Consider the following 21,431-nt stretch of genomic DNA (forward strand, 5'->3'; position numbering starts at 1 on the left):
GAAAACACACGGAGAGAGGGAGAGAGAGAGAGAGAGAGAGAGAGAGAGAGAGAGAGGCTTTGACATTTAAGATGCCTTTACTGCTTAACATATACCCAGGCGGTGCCAAAAGTTTTGAGAATGACACAGATATTAATTTTCCCAAAGTCTGCTGCTTCAGTGTTTGTAGATATAATAGTATCCGTAATTTCATAAGTGTCAAAGACCTTGATTGACAATTACAATATTTATTTATACCTTTATTGATAATTAGACCATTCTTGCCTAATCAGTGCTTGGAGTTTGTCAGGGTTTCTTGGTTTTTATTTGACCACCATCTTCTGAGGATTGCCCGCAAGTTCTTAATGGGATTATGTCTGAGGAGTTTCCTGGCCATGAACCCAAAATTTCCAAGTTTTGTTCCCTTAGACACTTAATTAGCACTTTTGCCTTATGGCATGCTGGAAAAGGCATTGCTAATCACCAGAGAAGTTGCTCTCGAAAGATGTTTTTGTCACATTCTGTGTACTTAGGCAGAACTGTGAACAGCCCAGTCTCTTGGTTGAGAAGCAACCACACCCATGAATGGTCCCAGGACGCTTTACTGTTTGTGTGACACAGGACTGATGGTAGCGCTTACCTTTTCGTTTTTTTTTTTATCCTGCAGAACTTAAATGCAGTGGAATATTTTTTTCTTTTTTTTATGCCAACAACTGACTTTGCAATTAATTGCAATTTATTTGGTCACTCTTTATAACATTCTTGAGCATATGAAAATTGGCATCATAAAAAATGAGTCAGCAGACTTTGTGAAAATTAATATTTGTGTCATTCTCAAAACTTTTGGCCATGGCTGTTCTCTCCCCGTCTTCTGTAATAGGAAGACCTTTTATTCGAATTGCTCATTAACAGCCAGTCAGTTGAAGATACAGTTCAAGAACTTCATTTATTATTTAAATCAAACATCAGAATAAAGGAAAATCTGATCTGATGTCTATGCTGTGGATGGGTGTATCAGATGGGCTGTTCTGAGTAATTCACTAGCTGCTGATCTCCTGTAGAGTTTACACAAAACTGTGCAAAGAACAAACCACACGAGCAAGTAACAGTCCTGTGGGTGGAAATGCCTTGTTTACAAGAGTTGCTCAGATTAATTTGAGCTGCCAGGAACACAGAGTAACACATATAAGCACATGTTACAGCTTTGGTGCGCTTCCAACAACACATTAGTCTGTGAGGTGGATGAGTTACAACAGCAGAAAACCACATATGATCTATCACAAGCTATCTGATCTTTTTCAATTCTTCAGCTGTCTAGTTTGATGGAGAACAGTATGTACTCACGATTGTCCCAGATTCTTAAGTGTTTATATTAAAGTGAACAGTGAAAAAATAATTTGGTGTTGCAGGACTTATACTATACAGTGTCTCTGTTTACAAATGCTCCATTTTCAATCAACGTCTTATGCTTCTTGATAGCTTTTATTTATTCGGGAAGGCAAAGAAGATATTTTTACAGTCAACCTGTTCTCCCATCTTCAACTGCACCTCCTCCACCTGTGCAACAATCGCCAGCACACACCTGATGCCATGCCAGTGTATCCTTGCTAGTCGGCCTTGGAACCCTTGGCATCTCGCTTACTCTCGACTGGTATAAACATCACTCATGTAATCAAGAGAGCTCTTGTCTTGCGGGCTCTGCATCCAGGGCATACTGTACACTGAGGTAGAGAGAATTAGAAACAAGGAGACACGTGGCAGAAGAGAAACTTGCAGAAAGAAATAGAGAGAAAAGGTAAGAAAGAGAGACAGAGAGACTGACAGACAAAACAGAAAAGGTGCAAAAGACAGAAAGAGAGGAACAAATAAAAAACATACAGTACAGAAAGAAAGATGGATACTGGCTAGTGAGAAATAAAAGCAGCAGATAGATAGAGGGAAAGAGAGAGCGAGAGAGAGGGACGAGGAGACAATCAGACAGAGGAATAGTTGTGCAAATGTGTTTTAAAATTTACATTCGTAAATCCACTTTAAATGTAACTAAATTTATTATTTTGTTAAGTACTATAAGACTTTCTCATGGAAACAACATCAACCCAGAAATAAGCAATTAAAAAACAGCACAATAATCCATGAACACATTACAAACATTTCAGTGTAAACATATTTAATATGTGGTAGGATGAAGGGTTTTAATCCTTTAATGTCCTGCTCAACCATTTGGTAGAGCACATTTCTATTTGTGTAAAAATACTTTGTGACAATGTCTATTGTTAAAGCACAATATAAATGGAACTGAATTGAACTGAATGAATTTCGAGCCACTGTATCTTAATGAAAAATGTTTTGAACCCAACGGAGTCATCTCTCCCACTCTGTCAAAGTATTCTGTGCTAAAAAATGAACCTAACAATATTCACATGTTGTTGTGTCTTTCATGAACTGTACGTATGTATGCCCTTTAAACTGTTTTGTAGCATATCAGGGTGGATGTAATTCCCGATTACATTTATGCTGTTGCACCACCACACAACAAGTTAGCATTTTAAATGATTATTTTTAATATATTAATAGTTTTACCATTAAGTGTAATCTCAACCGTTTGGTAGATATATTATAAAAATATATATATTAATGTCCCAATTAAAGAAAAAAAAAGGAGCTACATACAGTAGTACAGATAGAGGATCTAAGTGCAGACAGTAACTGCGCTTGCACATCCTTGATGAGGAGAGTCTTATTCGAGTGTGTTTAAGCAAAGTACCTTTTTTGTTTGGCATAGCGTAAGCTTCCATCACTCACACACCATTAGTCAATAGTTTTGTGACCCAACAGCCTTTTTTTTTAACCTACTGTATAACACATCCCTTAACGTCTGCTCAGTATGGAGGTCAAATGAATTACAATCATCAGTCACATGCTCAGATGACCCCCTCCATAAATGCAGCATGTGAAGACATCACAACAGACAATGTAGAAAGTCTTGTCGCATTCCTTTCTGCATAATAATGGTATGGACCATCAACAAATTACAGTACAAACGGTAAAAACATTCAAACGTGTATCTTGTCCAATCACTTGTAATTAGTCTCTAACATACAGTTATCTTTAACTTTGTACTGATGAAATTGATATATGGCATACAGAAAAAAGTGCAGCCTTGTGCAACCATCATCATTATCATCATTGAAACCTTAGCCATAGTTTGCATGTTCTCTGAAATGACCTTTTCAGACATAAACTAAGCATTTTCAGCATATTTTAAGTTTTTGAAGGTAATTAAATGTGTGGTGCTGTACATACTGTGCAAACTGTCAAGGATGATTTAAGAAATGCTCCAAAGTGAAAATGTAAAACAAGTGTGTGTGCCCCCTGCTGTACAGTTCAAGCAATGCAAAAAGACCTTACATTACCTTTTTAGCCATAAAAACTTACATAATGGAATATATATATATATATATATTGAATATAATATATATATAAATATATATTGGATTGGTGTATGTGTGCATACAAACAGAAAAGCTATTTTCTATGTGTTGTTTACTGCATTTTATCTTTCCCCAAAAAATGCCATTAAACAAATGCAATTTATAACACAGCAACATCAAAAAATTGAATCTGATTGGTCAGAATGTGTTAATTATTTTCTATAACTGGAGCTCAAAAACCTGAAACCTACTGTACAACGTTTATTAAAAAAAACACCTACTGTACGTCGTTTATTAAAATGCTATTATTAACATGGTAAACTTTTTCATGGGCATTTATACAAAATAAACAGAGCAAAAGCATGGCATGTCATTTGAAATAATGACAACAAGAAGGCGGAGTTATTCTTTATGAAATGCATTTTTGTTAAATGACAAGCTTTATAAAATGCACACGTACAGATACATAAATAGAAATACAAACATTGCAGCAAAGTAAACAATCACAAATCGCACCGGAATGTTAGACTTACATCATCAATAATGTTCATAATGTTTATACTGTGCAGTTTTGGCAGTATGATAGACTTTACAAACTTAATACTCCTCCAAAAAAGAAAAAAAAAAAAGAAACTGAAAAAACAACCCTGCTCTGAAAAGAAGCTGAAACTCGAAAAGGCACAAATGATATTTACAATGACCTCTGAGATATGTTCTGACATGAATCAAAGCTTGAACTATTTCAGAGACTAAACTCTAGATTAAAATGATCCATTAAAGTCAGAATTAGAATTGAGCAATAAGGCATGTTTAATGTTTAATTCTTGGATGTATCAGGTAAATTTATTCTATTACTTTTTTTTAATATAATAAATTCGCAATTACCTGAATTTATAATGAGCCCAATTTAAAAAAAAGGTTAAAAAATAAAATATTTTAATGTACAGAATGTGGCAGTGAGAGCTGTTGTTTTGTATGAGAAATTAAATCTTATTTAATATTTAATCGACTTCTAGAGAACACACAAAAAAAGATGATTAGAAATAAACTACACATGGAAATCTAAAATAAAACAAACTAAAACAAAAAAAACAAACAAAAAAAATCCAGATATCATTTATTAATAAGCAAATAAATAAATAATAAATATTGAGGTCAGAGTGGTTATTTAGATAGAGATTTTTGATTACTTTTTGAATATATTTATATTTTGATACATAAGAATCCAGGCAGTTACTCCAGTGGATGTAAGTAAACGTTGTAAATGTGTTAAAAGTTAAGTAAACTACGCAATGTTCCTAGAGCCACACAAAAGTTTAAAGCTCTAATATTATAATATTTATTTCAATGAAAAATCGATTTATAGTGCTAATAAGTCGTAAGATGAAAGCGAAACATTCAGAAGTGTAATTTTTATACAAATTAGCAAACATGAGCAGGATAAACGTTTAGGCAACGGTGGTGGAAACACAACAAGTAACACTACATTAGTATTAAGGATCTAACTCGTGATTTGGTGGCAATACTGTACAGGAGCACAGTTTGAGAGAAAATAACACTGCAAAAGGAAAACTAAAAGGCATTTGAGCATATTTTACATGCGTTTTTGTTTCCAAAGGCAAATTTCTTAAGGAATAAATTTATATATATATATATATATATATATATATATATATATATATATATATACAGTAGCATATATTAGGCTTGTGCAATATAACAGTTCAATCATATCAGTGCTAGATGATATTATGCTGTCGTGATATACACAGTATGCTAGTATAAGTGTAGTTAAAAATATACCAAAAACACGGCTAATACTTGTAAATGGTTTAAACACTGCCGTATTTATGTAGACAGTAAAAAAAAGCCCTTTGACCCTTCCTCATCTTATGTGTTCTTAGTGTCTTTAATGTGTTTCATTAATTAATTAATTAATTTATTTATTTATTTGCTATGCTTTCCTGCAGCAGGTAGCAAACAGAGGCTGCTTTGAGAGGAAGACTAACTAACTAACACCCTTTATGTCATTACTGTACATAAGTATAGTTTGCATGTTTCTGTACTTTACTTGATTAGTTTTGTTAGCGGATACTGGGACCTTTACTCCACTATAGCCTCCAACAAACATCTCTACTTGTGCTTCACAACATTTCTGCACGTCTGCGTTACACAGGTGTGTGTGTGTGTGTGGTACATGAAGCTGTAATGTCTCCACCTGCTGATTATTATACATAATTGCATAATCCGAATTCCCTCCGTGAAACAATCGATTGCGTGTCAAAGGCTACAATGAGCTTATACAAGCAAATAATATAATTTGTTATACTTATGCAAATTTGAACGTGAATACTTTGTATTTTTACTCAAGTTGAAATGTAAATGGAATTTTACTTGAGTAATATTTTCCCTGGGAGATCTCTACTTTACTCAAGTACGGAACTTGTGAACTTCGCCCACAAAATGATGATCATGCATCAGGCGAGTTCATCCGTCATGTGGACATATTCAACAGTTGTTTTCACAAAAACATGATATTGTAAATGTACTGTTGTGTTTCGTAACCACTGTTTACTCCACATTAAAGCAGAATCACCAAAATCTACCAATCAATGCTTTAATGATTGGAGCTATTATATATTTTTTTATTTTTTTATTAGGGCTCTCAAAATTAACATGTTAATGCATGTAATTAATTTAGAAATTGTAACGCATTACTATTTCTTAACAAATTAATCATACAGTATAATCAAGTTTCACTATTTATGCATAATCAATGCTAAATCACACGCAGAAAAAACAATATCATTATTGCACAAGCCAAATATAGACTCATATCTTATTAAAACTTAAAAAGGATTTCAGCGCTTCATTTTTACTTTCCGCCCCTTCAATATTTTCTGTGTTCCTCCCATGAGAATTAACACATAATACAATCAGCATACTGATGATCTCAGGTATTGATAGACTTGGAATTGTGCATTGAAGCGATCATATAAATAAAATCTTTTAAACATTGATATTGCAAATAATACATTCACTACAGATTCACTTTAACTATTACAGATAATAATATTCATAATTCGAAATAAATAATAAGCCATTAAATAATAAAGAAAAAACATTTAATCTATTACTTAGCTTTTTTTTTTTTTTTTTTGGTTTTTCATGAGAATGTTTTTTTTTTGTTCTGCACAGCAGTGGAATGTTTAGGAGAGATGGCGATGGCACCGGACAGTGTCTTAAACCCTGAGAAGAAAGTTTTGGCCAAATCAGCCAATCGAAACTGTGGACTTCATGTGGTCTGGCTAATCATTATAAGAATCGGCGGTCCTGAGGAACTGTGTTGCGACTTGGATGAATGAATTACATCCTTCTTACTTAAATGGGACAGAGGGGAATGTCAGAGGTTGGGATTTTTTTTATGAAAAAAAAAAAAAAAAGCACACACAAACAAAAAAAGACACAAAACTATGACTAGACCAAGTGACTGAAGCTCGAAGCACTTTCGGCATTTGACACAGACGCAACACTGAAATGCGAGGATGCACCCAGACGAGTGATGCTATGAATACAGCGGTCTGACTGGTACTGCGTTCAAACCGCAAACAGTAAACTGTAATACAAGAGAAATCCCTTTTCTTTCTTTTTTGGCAGCGGCAGGAAGAGTGATTAGATATTTCAAGTATCTTTCTTCATCTGTTGTACTTTTTACTGCACTGTATTTTTGTAATTTGCATTATTATTATTATTTTATTTATTTATGGCATATTTAATATTTCTGTGGCGGTCTGCGGAAACAAATAACTTGACTAAAAGTCATTTGCTGTTTGGAAAATAACATTAACAGGTTAAAATCCACAAATGAAAAAGAAACTACAACGGCATTTGGTTAGCATCAGCTAGTTGTTGTTAGCTAGATATACTGTAAGTTACAGACTGTCCGATAACTGCAACTGTTTCTGACCTCATGGTAGATATTTTGCTAATCAGGTTGTATCACACCTAAACCAAAGCATATTAGATTGACTCGAATTAGTGTTGTATCGTCTCAAAGAGGACAATATACACGGCTCACACTTAATTACCAAGGAAATGTTCTCACTTTGTCTAATTTCTGACCTTGCCTAGTAAAAATAATGTTGTGTAACAGATGTTTGAGCACCCAAAAAGCGATCAGGGCAATAAGTCATGTGACTTCATGCCACCCTGGAGAGCTACATACCGTAGAGACGTGGTCATACCTTGGATCAGTGAAGTCTAAAGGTTTATGATGTGTTTCATTTCAAGTTTTTTCGTTCTTTTTGTTCTCAGGCCGTCACACATAAACTCTTAAACTGTATCTTTTTCACGCATCGGTGTTTGTTCCTGGTGGGGTTGATTCTGGACTGTGCATGTTTTCGATACTGCATTTGACCACGCCCTTAACGTTTGTTCACGTCCTACCTGAAAAGATTGCCTAAGGATTTTGTTCGTTACCTAGCACCCAGTTTACACAGAGAGACAAACATCTCATGTTTCTAAGTTTTATATAAGCGTTTTCAGTTTCCATGTGTAATAGAAATCAATCAAAGATGAAGATTGCATTCGAGTAGAGATGAACTACAAGCTGGATTGATGCAGCCGACGTTGATGGACTGCTCACATCCAGAAACACCACATACTGTAGCTAGCGTTAGCATTTCCAACCTTCAACGAGGTTTGGAGTAAAAACATGGCCGCCTCCATGAAAACATGCTATATTATATACCTAGCTTATATTATCGATCATATTTTTATGATGTATTTCGGCCTCAAAACAGCAACTGTAAAGTTATTGATATAAATTGAATTTGTTGACGTTTGAGGACACCTTCTCAGCTTTCCAAGTAGGAATTTCATTTTCGGAAGAGGATTTCTTTGGCTTTTCCTAGTCAGAGGTCAGAAATCGTAAAGTACAAGCTTTTACTGAAAGCAATATAGTTAAGAAATTTACATACAGTGGTACCTTGGCATACGAACGCCCCGACTCATGAATTTTAGCCTTAAGGAAAGGCTAAAAAAATCTTGTGCACAAAATTTGTCTCCGCATATGAAGCATTTTCAGCGTACGAGTGAGCAAACCGAACCGACCGCTGGCTAAGTTGCGCGTACATCCGGGAGCCGTTCAAAACTGGTTTTGCATCAGTGGAAAGCCAAGTAAGGTGAGTTTTCATATTTCTTTTTTGAGTTGTTTTGCATTTTGTGCAAGATTTCGTGAGGACGTAACACCATGAGTAACAGGAATAGTATCAAAGACGGTACAGTAGCAAAAAAAAAATGGAGCCGCTTTAAGTTTAATTTTTTAAGCAGCCAGTGCCAAGAGACGTCATAAATTAAGGCTAACTGAGGTTTAATATTTAATAATTTTATATTTTTCTCTAAAAGTGTTGAAAATTGGTAATATTGGTAATATTTTTGGGCGGCTGGAACGGATTATCTGCATTTACATTATTTCATATGGGACAATGCGTTTCACAATATAACATTTCACCTAAGAACTCGCCTCCAGAGCCGATTACATTTCTATGCTAAGGTACCACTGTAAATAGGTTCAGTTATTATTATTTGGAGCACTAAACAGACTGTTACGCCCCTAATGAATAGAAAAGTTCAACCTGTTATTTAACTTGTCCTGAAAAGAAAAATGTTATTATTTTATCATTTTAAGATCTAAGTGTTTCTTTTTTTGAGAGTGATATCTACAACCTCGCCTACTGTGGTTCCCCTGAGTACACTGCGATCGAGGGCAGCAAGGGCAGGTCAGAAACAGTATAGAAACGCAGACCTCGTCCAGAATCTGAAAAGCCTCATGTTATAACTCGCACATGTTCACAGGAGCCAATTACAGTTTTATGGCATGAGTATGGCTTGTGAGTGTAGATTAATAACGTCATAGCCTTAAGTTGAAAGGCTTTATAATGTGACGTTATTAATGAATAAATTTTTTAACCCTTTAACAGGCAGTTGAGATTCGAGCACATGTGGATATCAATCTAGTAGCTTGTGTTGAATGGATGTAGATGTTCTTCAGTTTAATTGTGTTCCATGGAGCAGGTCTGTCTTCATTCAAGTCATCAGTGAGTGGCGTGCAAAATATTTGTAACCAGGGTTGCCAGGTTTTAGCAGAATTTCCAGAGAAAAAAAAGTATAATAAATAAATAAACAAACAAACAGACAAATAAATAAATAAATAAATAAATAAGCAAGCATTGAGACACATTTTCTCAGTTTTTGTGTCACTATGCATTTCTAACTAATCAAATAATCAATTTCATATTTCTGCTTTGTCTGCAGAAATGAATTAAATTAATTTGCTTTACAATAAGAAAACACCTTGGCAACCCTGTTATTAACTGTCTTGTTCGCTGCTCCTCCTCGAGCATGGGGCAGCGTGATTCCTGCCCCGTTGGACCTCTATTAACACTTGTTGCAGTTCCCATTTCTGAACACTAGGTGCAGTAATAACTCCATGGAGTTACATTTGTTAAATACATCAAACTAAAGAGGTCATCGTTATGGAGGTGTTCATGAGGACGTTATGAAGATCTGTTAAATGGCTGATCTTTAAATAGCCGCCACTGATTAGTCCCTGATTGATCAATAAGAACAACGAGTGTAGCTGTGCTTCCCGCCAGCACCGTGTAAACCAATTCGGAATGAAATATTTTTCCCTTCCTCAATTAAATTTGTTCAGTTTTTAAACTTTTATATATACTAAACTGAGAGAGAGCAGAAGTGATAGTGTGTGTCTAAGTGTGTATCAGTGTATTAGTGTGTGTGTGTGTGTGTGTGTGTGTCACCGGGCGGTGCTGGTCTGTTGATTGCCAGGTGTGTACAAGTACTTCCAGATGGCGTAGTAATGGATTCCCGCCCCCATGGCAACAAACAGGTGCCATATGGCGTGCGCAAAGGGCACCACTCCATCACTTTTAAAGAACACCATCCCCAACACGTAACACCCGCCACCAACCAACAGCTCGCACACACCCGACCTGTCCGCCTGAGAGGGACAGAGAGACAGAGAGAGACAGATAGAGAGAATGCAAAAGTTTATATTCCTGCAAAGAAACTGGATAATTTTCAGCCATGTGACCGGATACTTTCTTACCATAGACAGAACCACCATGGCCGGAAACACACCCATCGCCGTGTAGCACACCAACTCCACCACTTTATACCTGTCCAGGAAGAGAGCGTACAGGAAGTTGACTAAAAGCTTTCAAGCATTCTCGTGATACATGATCGTTTATAGATTTACTTCATACTGTACATACGGCACATACAGGGCTAAAGATGAGCACGAGCATTTCCTGTAAAGCTTTCTCACACCCTTAGACCAGAGGAGCTCAGGCGTTGCACTGGAGACTCCTTCTATACATCTTATAAAGAAACCTGGCCGTATTAGGGAGTTCACATTTCATGTTTTTAATGTAGATCCTGCGTCCACGTACACGTCAATGTGAACATCCTCTTAATATAGAGGCGAGAGCAGTAGCAGGTTTAATGATAAATGGATCAACATTAATCTGATTTTATTCCTCCTATTAAATGTCGAAATGTCTTAAAGTGCTCGAGCAGTTATGTAAGTTTAACTTAGACTTTCGTTTCTGTAATGCATACTTCTGTTTTTTTTTTACCCCGTAATAATTCTGCAGGTTGTATTTAATTTTGATTACGAATCTCTCTACAGGAACCACAGGCTGGATTTTCTGAGTGCTTTAAGAACTTTAAATGCCCGCTGTTAACACAAAACAAATGGTGAAGGTCCACAGCACAGCTTTTGCATAATGATTAAACAGGGACAATTTCTTTCTCTCGCTCTCTCTCTCTCACACACACACACACACACACACACACACCTCTCATGAAAGAAGAAGACGTATGCCGTTCCTCCGGAGGCCATCACCCAGACAACCCAGCGCATGTGAGCGGCCCATGGACCAAGTTCCCTTAAAGTTAACCTGTTAAACACACACACACACACACACACACACGAAAAAAAGTCACTCCAGAGATAAAAAAAAACCTTCTAATTTATCAATCAGAAAAATTTCTTTAATTAACAGAAAAAAAATAATAATAATAACGATTGAGTGGAGTGTGTATATAAAGCTCTCACCAGGGTGTGTAAGATGCAGCAATGAAGAAGTAAATCACCATCCTGTCACACATGTGGAAACACTGCTCGACAGAACTGGAAGAACAAAAAAGTGCAAAAACAGGACAGCAAATTAAAAATGAAAAACTAATCTGTAGGGTTTTTGTAAATTGTAAGTCTGCCCTCTTGTGGTGTCCGGATTAATCTCTACGTGAGTTATGTGTATTTACAATCTTCATGGCCGTATCGAGTGGGTCTCCATTCTGCAACCATAACAGCGATGCTCTGTGTGTTCTGACACGTTTCTATCACAACCAGCGTTAACCTTTTCATCAATCTGATCTACAGTAGCTCTCCCCGTGGATTAGACTACACGGGCCAGCCTTCACTCCCCACACGCATCAGTAAGCCTTGGCCGCCCACGACCCTGACGCCGGTTCACCGGTTTTAATTCCTTGCACCACTTCTGATACTTCCTGACCACTGCAACCATAGAGCATCCCACAAGAGCTGCAGCTTTGGCGTTGCCCTGACCCAGTCGTCTAGCCGTCACCATTTAGCTCTTGTCAAAGTCACTTGAATTCTTAGGTCTGTCTATTATTATGTTTCCAACACATCAACTTCAGGGACAAAATGTTGACTTGCTGCCTGATATACAGTATCTCACATTAAAAAAAACCTAATCTTTATCCGTCTGTGTTGTCTAATTACAGACCAATCTCTAAGCTACCATTTCTGTCTAAGATTCTGGAGAATTAGTTTACACACAACTAATAAGTTATCTTGGTGAGCATGGAATGCTTGAAGTTTTTCAGTCTGGTTTCAAGGCTCTTCACAGTACTGAAACAGCTCTGTTAAGAGTCTTAAATGATATTTATTTTATTACCGATTCTGGTAATTGTGTGATTCTTCTGCTGCTTGATTTAACAGCTGCCTTTGATACAGTAGACCATGACATTCCTCTGTCACGCTTAGAACACTGGGTGGGAATTAGGGGGACAGCTCTAGACTGGTTTAGGTCCTATCTTATTGATAGAACTTTTTCTGTTAGCCTTGGAGATCTTGAGTCATCAACAGCTCCTCTTACATATGGGGTCCCACAGGGGTCTATCCTTGGACCCCTTCTTTTCTCGTTATATTTGTTGCCGCTCGGCTATATCCTGAGAAATCATGGTATCTCCTTTCACTGCTATGCAGATGACAGTCAAATTTATCTCCCGTTAAAACAGAAGGAAGGCTACTCTGTCAAAGCGTTATTAACATGTCTAGACAATATATAGGCATGGTTAGCCCAATTTTTTATTTATTTTAATGATAAAAAGACAGAGGCTTTGGTATTTGGTCCTGGTGCCAGGGGTAAAGTTCCACCTCTGGATTTAGGTGGTTTGGAGCAGTATGTTAAACCTACAGCGCCGAATCTAGGGGTTATATTTTTTATCATGGCCTTAAATTTGACAAACAGATTAGTGCTGTGGTTCGGTCCAGTTACTTTCAGTTAAGGCAATTGGCAAAACTTAAACCTGTTTTGTCCTTTAGGCCGTTCGAAATAGCCATCCACGCCTTCATCACCACTCGCATTGATTATTGTAATGCTCTGTATTTTGGGGTTTCTCAGACAGCATTACATCGGCTACAGCTGATCCAAAACTCTGCTGCTCGACTATTAACGTCTACGCATAAAAGAGAACATATCTCTCCAGTTCTGGCTTCTCTTCATTGGCTCCCGGTACAGTACTGAATAAATTCTCTTGGTCACGTTTAAATGTTTACACGGCCTTGCCCCGCCCTACCTCTCAGAACTGCTCCAGCCCTATGCCCCACCCCGGTCTCTCAGATCATCAGATAAACGTTTGCTGATGGTACCCAAGACCAAATGCAAGCTCAGGGGTGATCAGGCGTTCTCTGTGGGGGCTCCCAAATTATGGAATGATTTACCATTGACCATTCGTGAGGCCACATCATTGAGGGTGTTTAAGTCCCATCATAAAACTCACATGTTTTCCCTGGCATTTAAACCAACATGACATGTTGATTTTACATATTGTTTTACAATTTATTACAAAAAATCTTTTATTTTTGTATTATTTTATTTTATTTTATTTTTATTCATTTTATTATTATTATTTTTTTTTTATTATTATTATTATTATTATTATTATTATTATTAGATTACAATGTTATTTTATTATTTATGTGAAGCACTTCATGGGCATTCATGTTGTTAAAGTGCTATACAAATAAAGATGAGTTGAGTTGAGTTGAGTCACCCACTTCCCGGTGCCATTCGTACAAGTTATTTGTACTTTAGTTACTGTAACGAGGGCCAAATTGTGACGGCTAGACGACTTGGACGAAGCAACTCCAGAACTGTTCCAGGTCCACAGTGGTCAGGACAAACCAAAAATGATTCATGCAGGTGGTCATAATGTTATGGCTAATCGGTGTATGTCAGATACTGTAAGTATTACGCAGAACAAACTTTGTCGATAAAGTTAATAAAGTTTAATTCTGCTAAATTTTAATGCTAATTTTTGTTACGAGAAATTGTTGACCTTTACATGGATCACAGTGCAGGACGTTATTATTATTATTATTATTATAGTTTATCCTTAAGTTTAGATTGAGCTAACCCCTATTTGATGCTATAGACTAGTTGGTTTAGACTGTCTGTCTGTGTGTGTGTGTGTGTGTGTGTGTGTGTACCGCATATGGCTCTTCTTCCAGGTGATGGTGTGGAAGGCGGTGGAGATGATAAATAGGCTGGACAAGCCGGCGCCATAGAGCCACGCCGAGATCTCCTCCCAGTGATCATCCGAGTGGAAATAGAGCAAAAGTCCGCCCACAATACTGGGGATAATCCAGAGCTACGGAAAACACATACAGATATTAAATTAGATATTAGACCAGGGGTCAGGCATACGGCCGGTAAAGAGAAAAGTGTCCTAAATTAAAATCGATTGAGTTAAAAAAAAAAAAAGTCATAAATAACAATTTCTAACTCTTGATTAATAAGCAACAAGTTTTGATCTGTAACCGCGTCTCTTTCCAAAACAACCGATTTAGACAGTTAATGATTTATTTTCCAGTTTATATTTATTTTATATCTGCTTTAATGTACATTTAAACAAATTCATTCAAAAAAACTGTTGATGTGTTCTTTTTTCTGCATTAGCAATAAATCTTTGATAACCCTAACCTAAACATTACATTATTTCTAAGGTAGTTTCTGTATAATAGTCTTTATTTCTAAATAAAAGGTTTTTTATTTTTCAGAATAAAAGTCCTCGACAGGCACAGAGTTGTTAAACTGCTGCAAATATAACAGAAGAACACAAAGTCATTCTCTCCAACTCTGAGGTTGGAGTTTCGGGATACAGCGCCTTGCAAAAGTATTCACACCCCCTGAACTTTTCCACATTTTGTCAGGTTACTACAACTACAAATTTAAATGTATTTTATTGGGATTTTATGTGATGGACCAACACAAAGTGGCACGGAATTGTGAAGTGGAAAGAAAATGATCCTAAAATAAAACACAAAATAAAAACACAAAATAAAAATACACCTGGGTGTACAGTAATTTTCCTGCGGGAAGGTAAACCGTTGCTTCAATCCTCTAAAGTAAAGTCTTCCTTTCTCTATCTGTCTTCCCATCAACTCTGACCAGCTTCCTTGTGCTAACAACATGATGCTGCCACCACCATGTTTCACAGCGAGGATGGTTGTGTTCAGGGTGATGTGCAGTCTTGGGTTTTTCAAAAAAGTTCAATTTTGGTGTCATCTGGCCAGACCACCTTCTTCCACCTGTTTTTTTTCCTCTTCAAAATGTGTAAACGTTCAAGGGGTGTGAATACGTTTGCAAGGCGCTGTAGATTGGTTTAGACTGTTCCGACTGCAGTGTTTACATGATAATGATCCTTTTTTATTTCAATTATAGGTGGAAAATAAAAATAAACTGAGACCGTCTGTAGTCTGGACCGGAGCAGTTTAAAAGTTTTGAGCGCATGCTAGTGGCTCACCGCGTGTGTAGCACAGTTAGCTGCGTGCTCATATTCCGTCGGTTGATACCTCTTATTCGCTGGTGCCCGGCTGTTCATAAATCTAGAAGGAAAGAAAACATTACATTAAAATGTGATTCATTGTGCAGCCTTACATTACAGCAATTTCCTCACCCGCGTCATTTAATCTCTATCTTAACCATTTAAATCTCTATCTTAAACACCATAAAAGTATAAACCACTCAGGAGACTCTCACTCACTTATCATTGTCTATACCACCTTATCCTGTATTCAGGGTTGTGAAGGGGTCCTGGAGCCTATCCCAGGAGGCTAAGGGTACGAGACGGGGTACACCCTGGACAGGGGGCCAACTTACTGTAGGGACACACACAGTATTGGCAATTTGGGAACACCACTTGGCCTAATCTGTCTTTGGGAAGAAACCGGAGCACCCGGAGGAAACCCACCAAGAACAGGGAGAACATGGAAACTCGACACAGACCTGAGGTGGGAATCGAACCCGGACCCTGGAGGTGCACCGTGAAAGTCCAAACCACTACGCCACCGTGCTGCCACACTAGACACTCCGTCCATAAACGAATATTTCTATAAAAACTTCACCGCAGTAACTACTAATTAATTCCTGCTAATGAGCTACTAATTCAGAAATGCTAACATACTGGATTAGGACGAGCACATTAATATCACATTTTTAGCCAGATCTGTCAATCACAATGGAGACTTACTGTAACATCACCGGTGATCCATAAAATCAGTTTAAACATGAAATGAAAGTTTCTTTTTAATTTATTTATGATGCTAATAAACTGCGAAGATCTTTCTCTGTACAACCTTTTGTGTGTGTGTGTGTGCACGGCATGTGATCGCTGAACCGGCTGGTCACATGACCGATCACCAGTCGAGTTACGCTGAGGCTGCTGCTCAGTGCCAGGTCTGACAGTTGCTAGGCAACAGCTGGTAACCATGGTGAAGGATGACTGAGGATTTCTACTGTTTTTTTTTCTTTTTTCTTTTTATGTGGACATGATGTCAGGGTTGCCATGGAAACATGGGACTTTCAGACACTCGGGCAGCAACGCAGAGTTTGTTGAGAACACTGGACGTGAACTGTTTCCCGTGATCCTTTTCGGTAATGTATCGTGTGTATTGTGTATTGTGCAAATCTTCCTTCCTTTTTTTCCTTTTTCTTTTTTTTTTTTAACAATGAAAGCAGATTGCACGTACGGCTCGCTGCAGTGTAAACTCATACAGGGTGAGAGTGCACGACAGCCGGACCACATCATCACTGTGGTATGCGGTGTGAAACTGGCAACACGCCAGAGATCTTAAACATTTTCAAAAGGAGAAGCAGGCAATAAAATCTATATCTCTAAACTGAAGTTTTTAGACTTTGGTGGGGGTTGGGGGGGGAGGGGGAGGGATGGGCGATGGTGTCTCTTAGTGGCTTTTTTCCTGTAATTGATGAACTGCAAATAATATGAGTAGTATAAAAAAATAATATGAGCTGCAAAGTGCCTGAGGATGGATTTTAAAAAACGTGTTGTTTGCGTACATAACAGCCTGAGCAGCGACCTCATTTCCCCTCTCGTCTGTTCCACCCACTCAGCATTCAGTATCAGCAGGAACTAATCACCAACTAATCCTCAAGCTACTTTAAAAATACAAGAAAGTCTTTGAAAGAAATTGAAAAAATGATGTGGAGATCTTTGCACTTGTGTTATCAGTGACAACAGGAACTGAGTGACCAAAAAAACCCGTTGATTTAGATCACACCCATTTCTAGATTAACTCACCTCACATATACGGAGCACTAGACTGATGCGGATACAGACAGCGGCATCACGTTACTCTCCTCGTACACCGCTTTGGCTCCATTTTGTCTCTTGGCTTCTGTCATTTGAGAGGCTCTAACTGACTTACCTTTTATTTAAGTGGTTTTCATGCGCACACACACAGGTATACGCATGCACACAAACACACACTCAGGAATCAGAACAAGTATAATAAGACGTCTCATAAGGACGATAAGAACAAAAGTGCCGTAAACAACTCCCACATCCCAGTTACCCAGCTCTCACATCCTACACGCGCTCTAATTTCTATTCATAGTGACCCAATACAGCAACCTAAATAAACGGCCTGGTGAAGACAACCTCAAGGTGCTGTTACAGTAAACAGGCCTCGCGTTACACCATGGGGTAAAATATTCAATCCACATGGATAAATGAATAGTCAGCTGGATTTGTAGAGACAACACAATCCAGATGCCTAGGCTCTGGAGAAAATGAGTACAGATGTGTAGGACCTGTCTGAATAATCCAGCTGCAGTGTATAAAGGTGTGGATAAAAAGCCCAATGTGTGTACTAGCGAATCAATCCAGGTGTGTTACGGATGGAAAGACATGGTTAGAATAGAGAACATGATCTTTTATACTTGTGGCTAAAGTTATCCAGATGTGCACAGGTAAAATAACATGTGGGATTTCTTTAAAAATATAAATCCAGGTGTGTCTAATTAAAGAGACTGTACAGTTTATAAGCTGCTATCATCCAGACGTGCATATATAAAATGAACGCTCTTGTTTTTAAAAATGCAATTTACACATGAGGGTCAATGGACGCATAAATATATAGATAAAATTGTCCAGATGTGCACCTCAATAATAATAACAATAATAATAATAATAATAATAATGAGACCAGATGTGCAAAGTGTAGACCTGAACAGTAAGAAAGTCATATAGGTGGCTAAAGCAACCCAGATGTGCAAAGATAATATATTTATCTATATATACTGTAGATCTGACAATCCTGATGTTACAAATATACTGAGATACACATATATGTGGATAAGAAAAACGTTCCAGGTGTGTAAGAATAAAGCAATTTAGATATATGTGAATGAACTAATCCAGATGTATGTGCATAAAAGGATCCAAGCACTAATACTTATGAATATAAAGAAATTTAGATACAAGGCTATGATTTCATCCAGATGTGCATAGTTAAACAGATCTACATATAGGAATAAAGGAAAACAGATGTGTAAGACAGTCTGTGTAACAGATGTGTAAGAGATTTGGATATATGTGGGAAAAGGGACTTAATCTAGATGTGTCAAGCCATCTAGATACAAGTGGATAAACCAGTCCAGATGTGCAAAGCAAAACAGATCAAACATTTATAATAAGGAAATGCTGATGTGTAAGATCCAGAATAAGATCCAGTACATATGTAATAAATTGATCAGATAATGCCAACCAGATGCAGGTGATCTAGATCTACAGCCGTACAGATCATAATATCCAGATACTTGTTTAATTCAATAAATGTCTGGATGAATAACTCCAGATGTGCACAGTTAAACAGATTAAGATACAAGGATAAAGGAATAGAGATGTGTACAACTAAAGAGATCCAGATTCTGTATATGTAGAAACGGTGACTTAATCTAGACACATTAAGCTATCTAGGTATGTGTGGACCAATCAGTCCAGATGTGCACAACAAAACAGGTCAAACTTTTATAATGAAGAATTGCAGACGTGTACGGAATAAGATCCGATATGTATTGTGAATAGATCGATCAGATAATGCCAACCAGATGTAAGTGTGGAAGCAGAGATCTAGATCTACAGCCATACAGATCACAGTATAGACATTATTTTTCAATATAAATCTGGATGAAGAACTCCAGATGTGCAGAGTTAAACAGATCAAGATATCGGGATAAAGGAATACAGATGTGTAAGACTAAAGAGATCCTTGTATAATCTAGACGCTTCAGGCAATCTGGATATGTGTGCATAAACCAGTCCAAATGTGCACAGCACAACAGATCAAACATTTATAATAAGGGAATGCAGATGTGTAAAATCCATAATAAGATCCAGTACATATGTGAATGAATTGATCGATCGGATAATTCTAACCAGATGTAGGTGATCTAGATCTGCAGCCGTACAGATGATAATATAAAGATATTAATTTATTTCTTATATGTCTGGATGAAGAAATCCAGATGTGCACAGCTGCAGGAATAAATCATGATGTGATTACATAAAATTTCACAGACAAACTGACTTCAGTAAAGCAATTCCAGACGAGTCAACCTTTGCACGAGTTATGTAATCCAGATAGCAATGCACGAGAATGCACATCTGGATTGATGGATATCCTGATTACTAATTAATCCTTTAATTAAATAACAACGCACGTGCGTCATGCATCTTTACCATTTGCATTGAACGTTTGGGAGAAAACAGACGCTTTGTTTACAAACCTGTCGCAAATGTATATGAAAAATAAATAAAATAAAATAAACATAAATAAAAGCTGCCCAGATGTTGAATGGACATGATGAGGGTGCGACTCGCATTAATCAGCCTCTTACCTTACAAGATTCATTTAAACAATGTGTTGCACGATGATCCCTCCCCCAAAAATCAATCTATATAAATATATAAATATGAATGTACGGACTCTATAATGTGCAAGTTAATAAATACATAAATAAATAAAATAAAGGAACACTTTGATCAGTCGTCTCCGGAAACATTCATTTCTTTCTTCCGAGCCGACGCGCGCGCTGAGCATCACTCTGAAACAAACACTGACGGAACCGACTCAGGAGCCGGAAGTCAGGGGGCGGGGTCTCAATCCGGGGTCCGCGTCGCATCTAAGCGCCCTGCGTAGCGCGGGGGAGGTCAGTGTGCACGCGCCCTATGTAGTGCCCTAACCCGATATCTTGAAACACAGCCCGACGGAACGCTGGTGGTTTTAAACAGATAACCACAGGGAGGATGTCGAAGAAAAAGAGAGAAAAAAAGGATGTTGTTGAACAAAACAAAACAAAAAAAACACTTTGAATTTCACTTCTATTAAGACAAGTGTACGTTCTGTATTTGTGTCGTGAACTTTTATTTTTCTTTTTCTGAAGAGAAACATTTGCCTCACCGTTATAACTACATACGTGTAAACGCATTTATCTAACAAGCAAATTAAATTAACGGCATAATAATGTTTTATGACTTTAAAGAGCTTATAAGACCTACACTAAATTTTAGTTTAGAAAATTACGCACGTTTTATGATTTAGAGTTTTCATTATTAATATTATTATTATTTTATTATTTAACATCTCGGGCACTAGAGGGCGCTGTGACACTTATTGTGACAATAAAGTTTAAATGACAAAAAATGACCAAAAGATACCAGAATTAAATGTCTTTTTCACATTCAATTTTCACATATATAAACACAAATAAATACATAAAAAGAAAATAAAACAAAAATAACGCCTATTATTTTGCAGTATTCTTTTTGAAACATATTATCTTTTCGCTCTTGTTTGCACATTTGCACTTTATGTTGTCTTTTTCTGTATAGGACTTAGATAGTTTTTGTTCATTTATAAAGGTAATCTGTTTTGTCTCAGCTAGTCAGATAATTAGGATTCTTAGTTAGGATTGATGTTGTGAGAATCACCTTGGTCCTGGAGGAACGTTGTTTTGTTTCATCTTGTCCTGAACTGTATATGGTTAAAGTGACAATAAAAGCCTACTTTACTTGACGTGACTTGAAGTGGCATGACGGCTTAGTGTCGACTTGCACGTTTAGGGTTCGGGTTCGATTCCTGCAGTGTGTGTAAGGTTTGCATTTTCTCTCCGTGCTTGGTAGGTTTTCTCCGGGTTTCCTCCCACAATCCAAAAGCTTGCAGATCAGATTCTATATGCAGGATAAAGTGGTATAGACTGTGAAGGGGTGTTCTCTTTTTGATTACACAACACCTGTCATGTTTTAGTTCTGACTTAAATACAAAAGACAGTCAAGTTTTTCCAACAAAATTCAATTATTTCTTACTAGCGTAAGTGGACATCATTG

The 21,431-nt window shown here is 37.2% G+C and overlaps 1 protein-coding gene across 1 annotated transcript; it reads right to left on the minus strand.

The window, feature by feature from the left end:
- Window positions 1–5,126: 5,126 nt before the first annotated feature.
- On the minus strand, window positions 5,127–20,134 carry LOC128506839 (monocyte to macrophage differentiation factor 2). Its single transcript, XM_053477437.1, has 7 exons — window positions 19,943–20,134; window positions 15,549–15,630; window positions 14,233–14,393; window positions 11,551–11,625; window positions 11,291–11,392; window positions 10,540–10,609; window positions 5,127–10,431 (listed from the first exon to the last, which is right to left on the minus strand). Exons 1-7 carry the CDS (start codon window positions 19,954–19,956, stop codon window positions 10,228–10,230), a joined length of 708 nt encoding a protein of 235 aa, XP_053333412.1. The 5' UTR covers window positions 19,957–20,134; the 3' UTR covers window positions 5,127–10,227.
- Window positions 20,135–21,431: the final 1,297 nt, after the last annotated feature.

The sequence above is a fragment of the Clarias gariepinus genome, chromosome 18 (assembly GCF_024256425.1).
Source record: "Clarias gariepinus isolate MV-2021 ecotype Netherlands chromosome 18, CGAR_prim_01v2, whole genome shotgun sequence".
NCBI lineage: Eukaryota > Metazoa > Chordata > Actinopteri > Siluriformes > Clariidae > Clarias > Clarias gariepinus.

Coding starts and splice junctions, on each gene's coding strand:
- LOC128506839 (XM_053477437.1), bottom strand. Junction 14,394..15,548: donor CTAACTGTGCTACACACGCG/GTGAGCCACTAG, acceptor TGTTTTCCGTAG/CTCTGGATTATCCCCAGTAT. Junction 10,432..10,539: donor CCATGGTGGTTCTGTCTATG/GTAAGAAAGTAT, acceptor TGTCCCTCTCAG/GCGGACAGGTCGGGTGTGTG.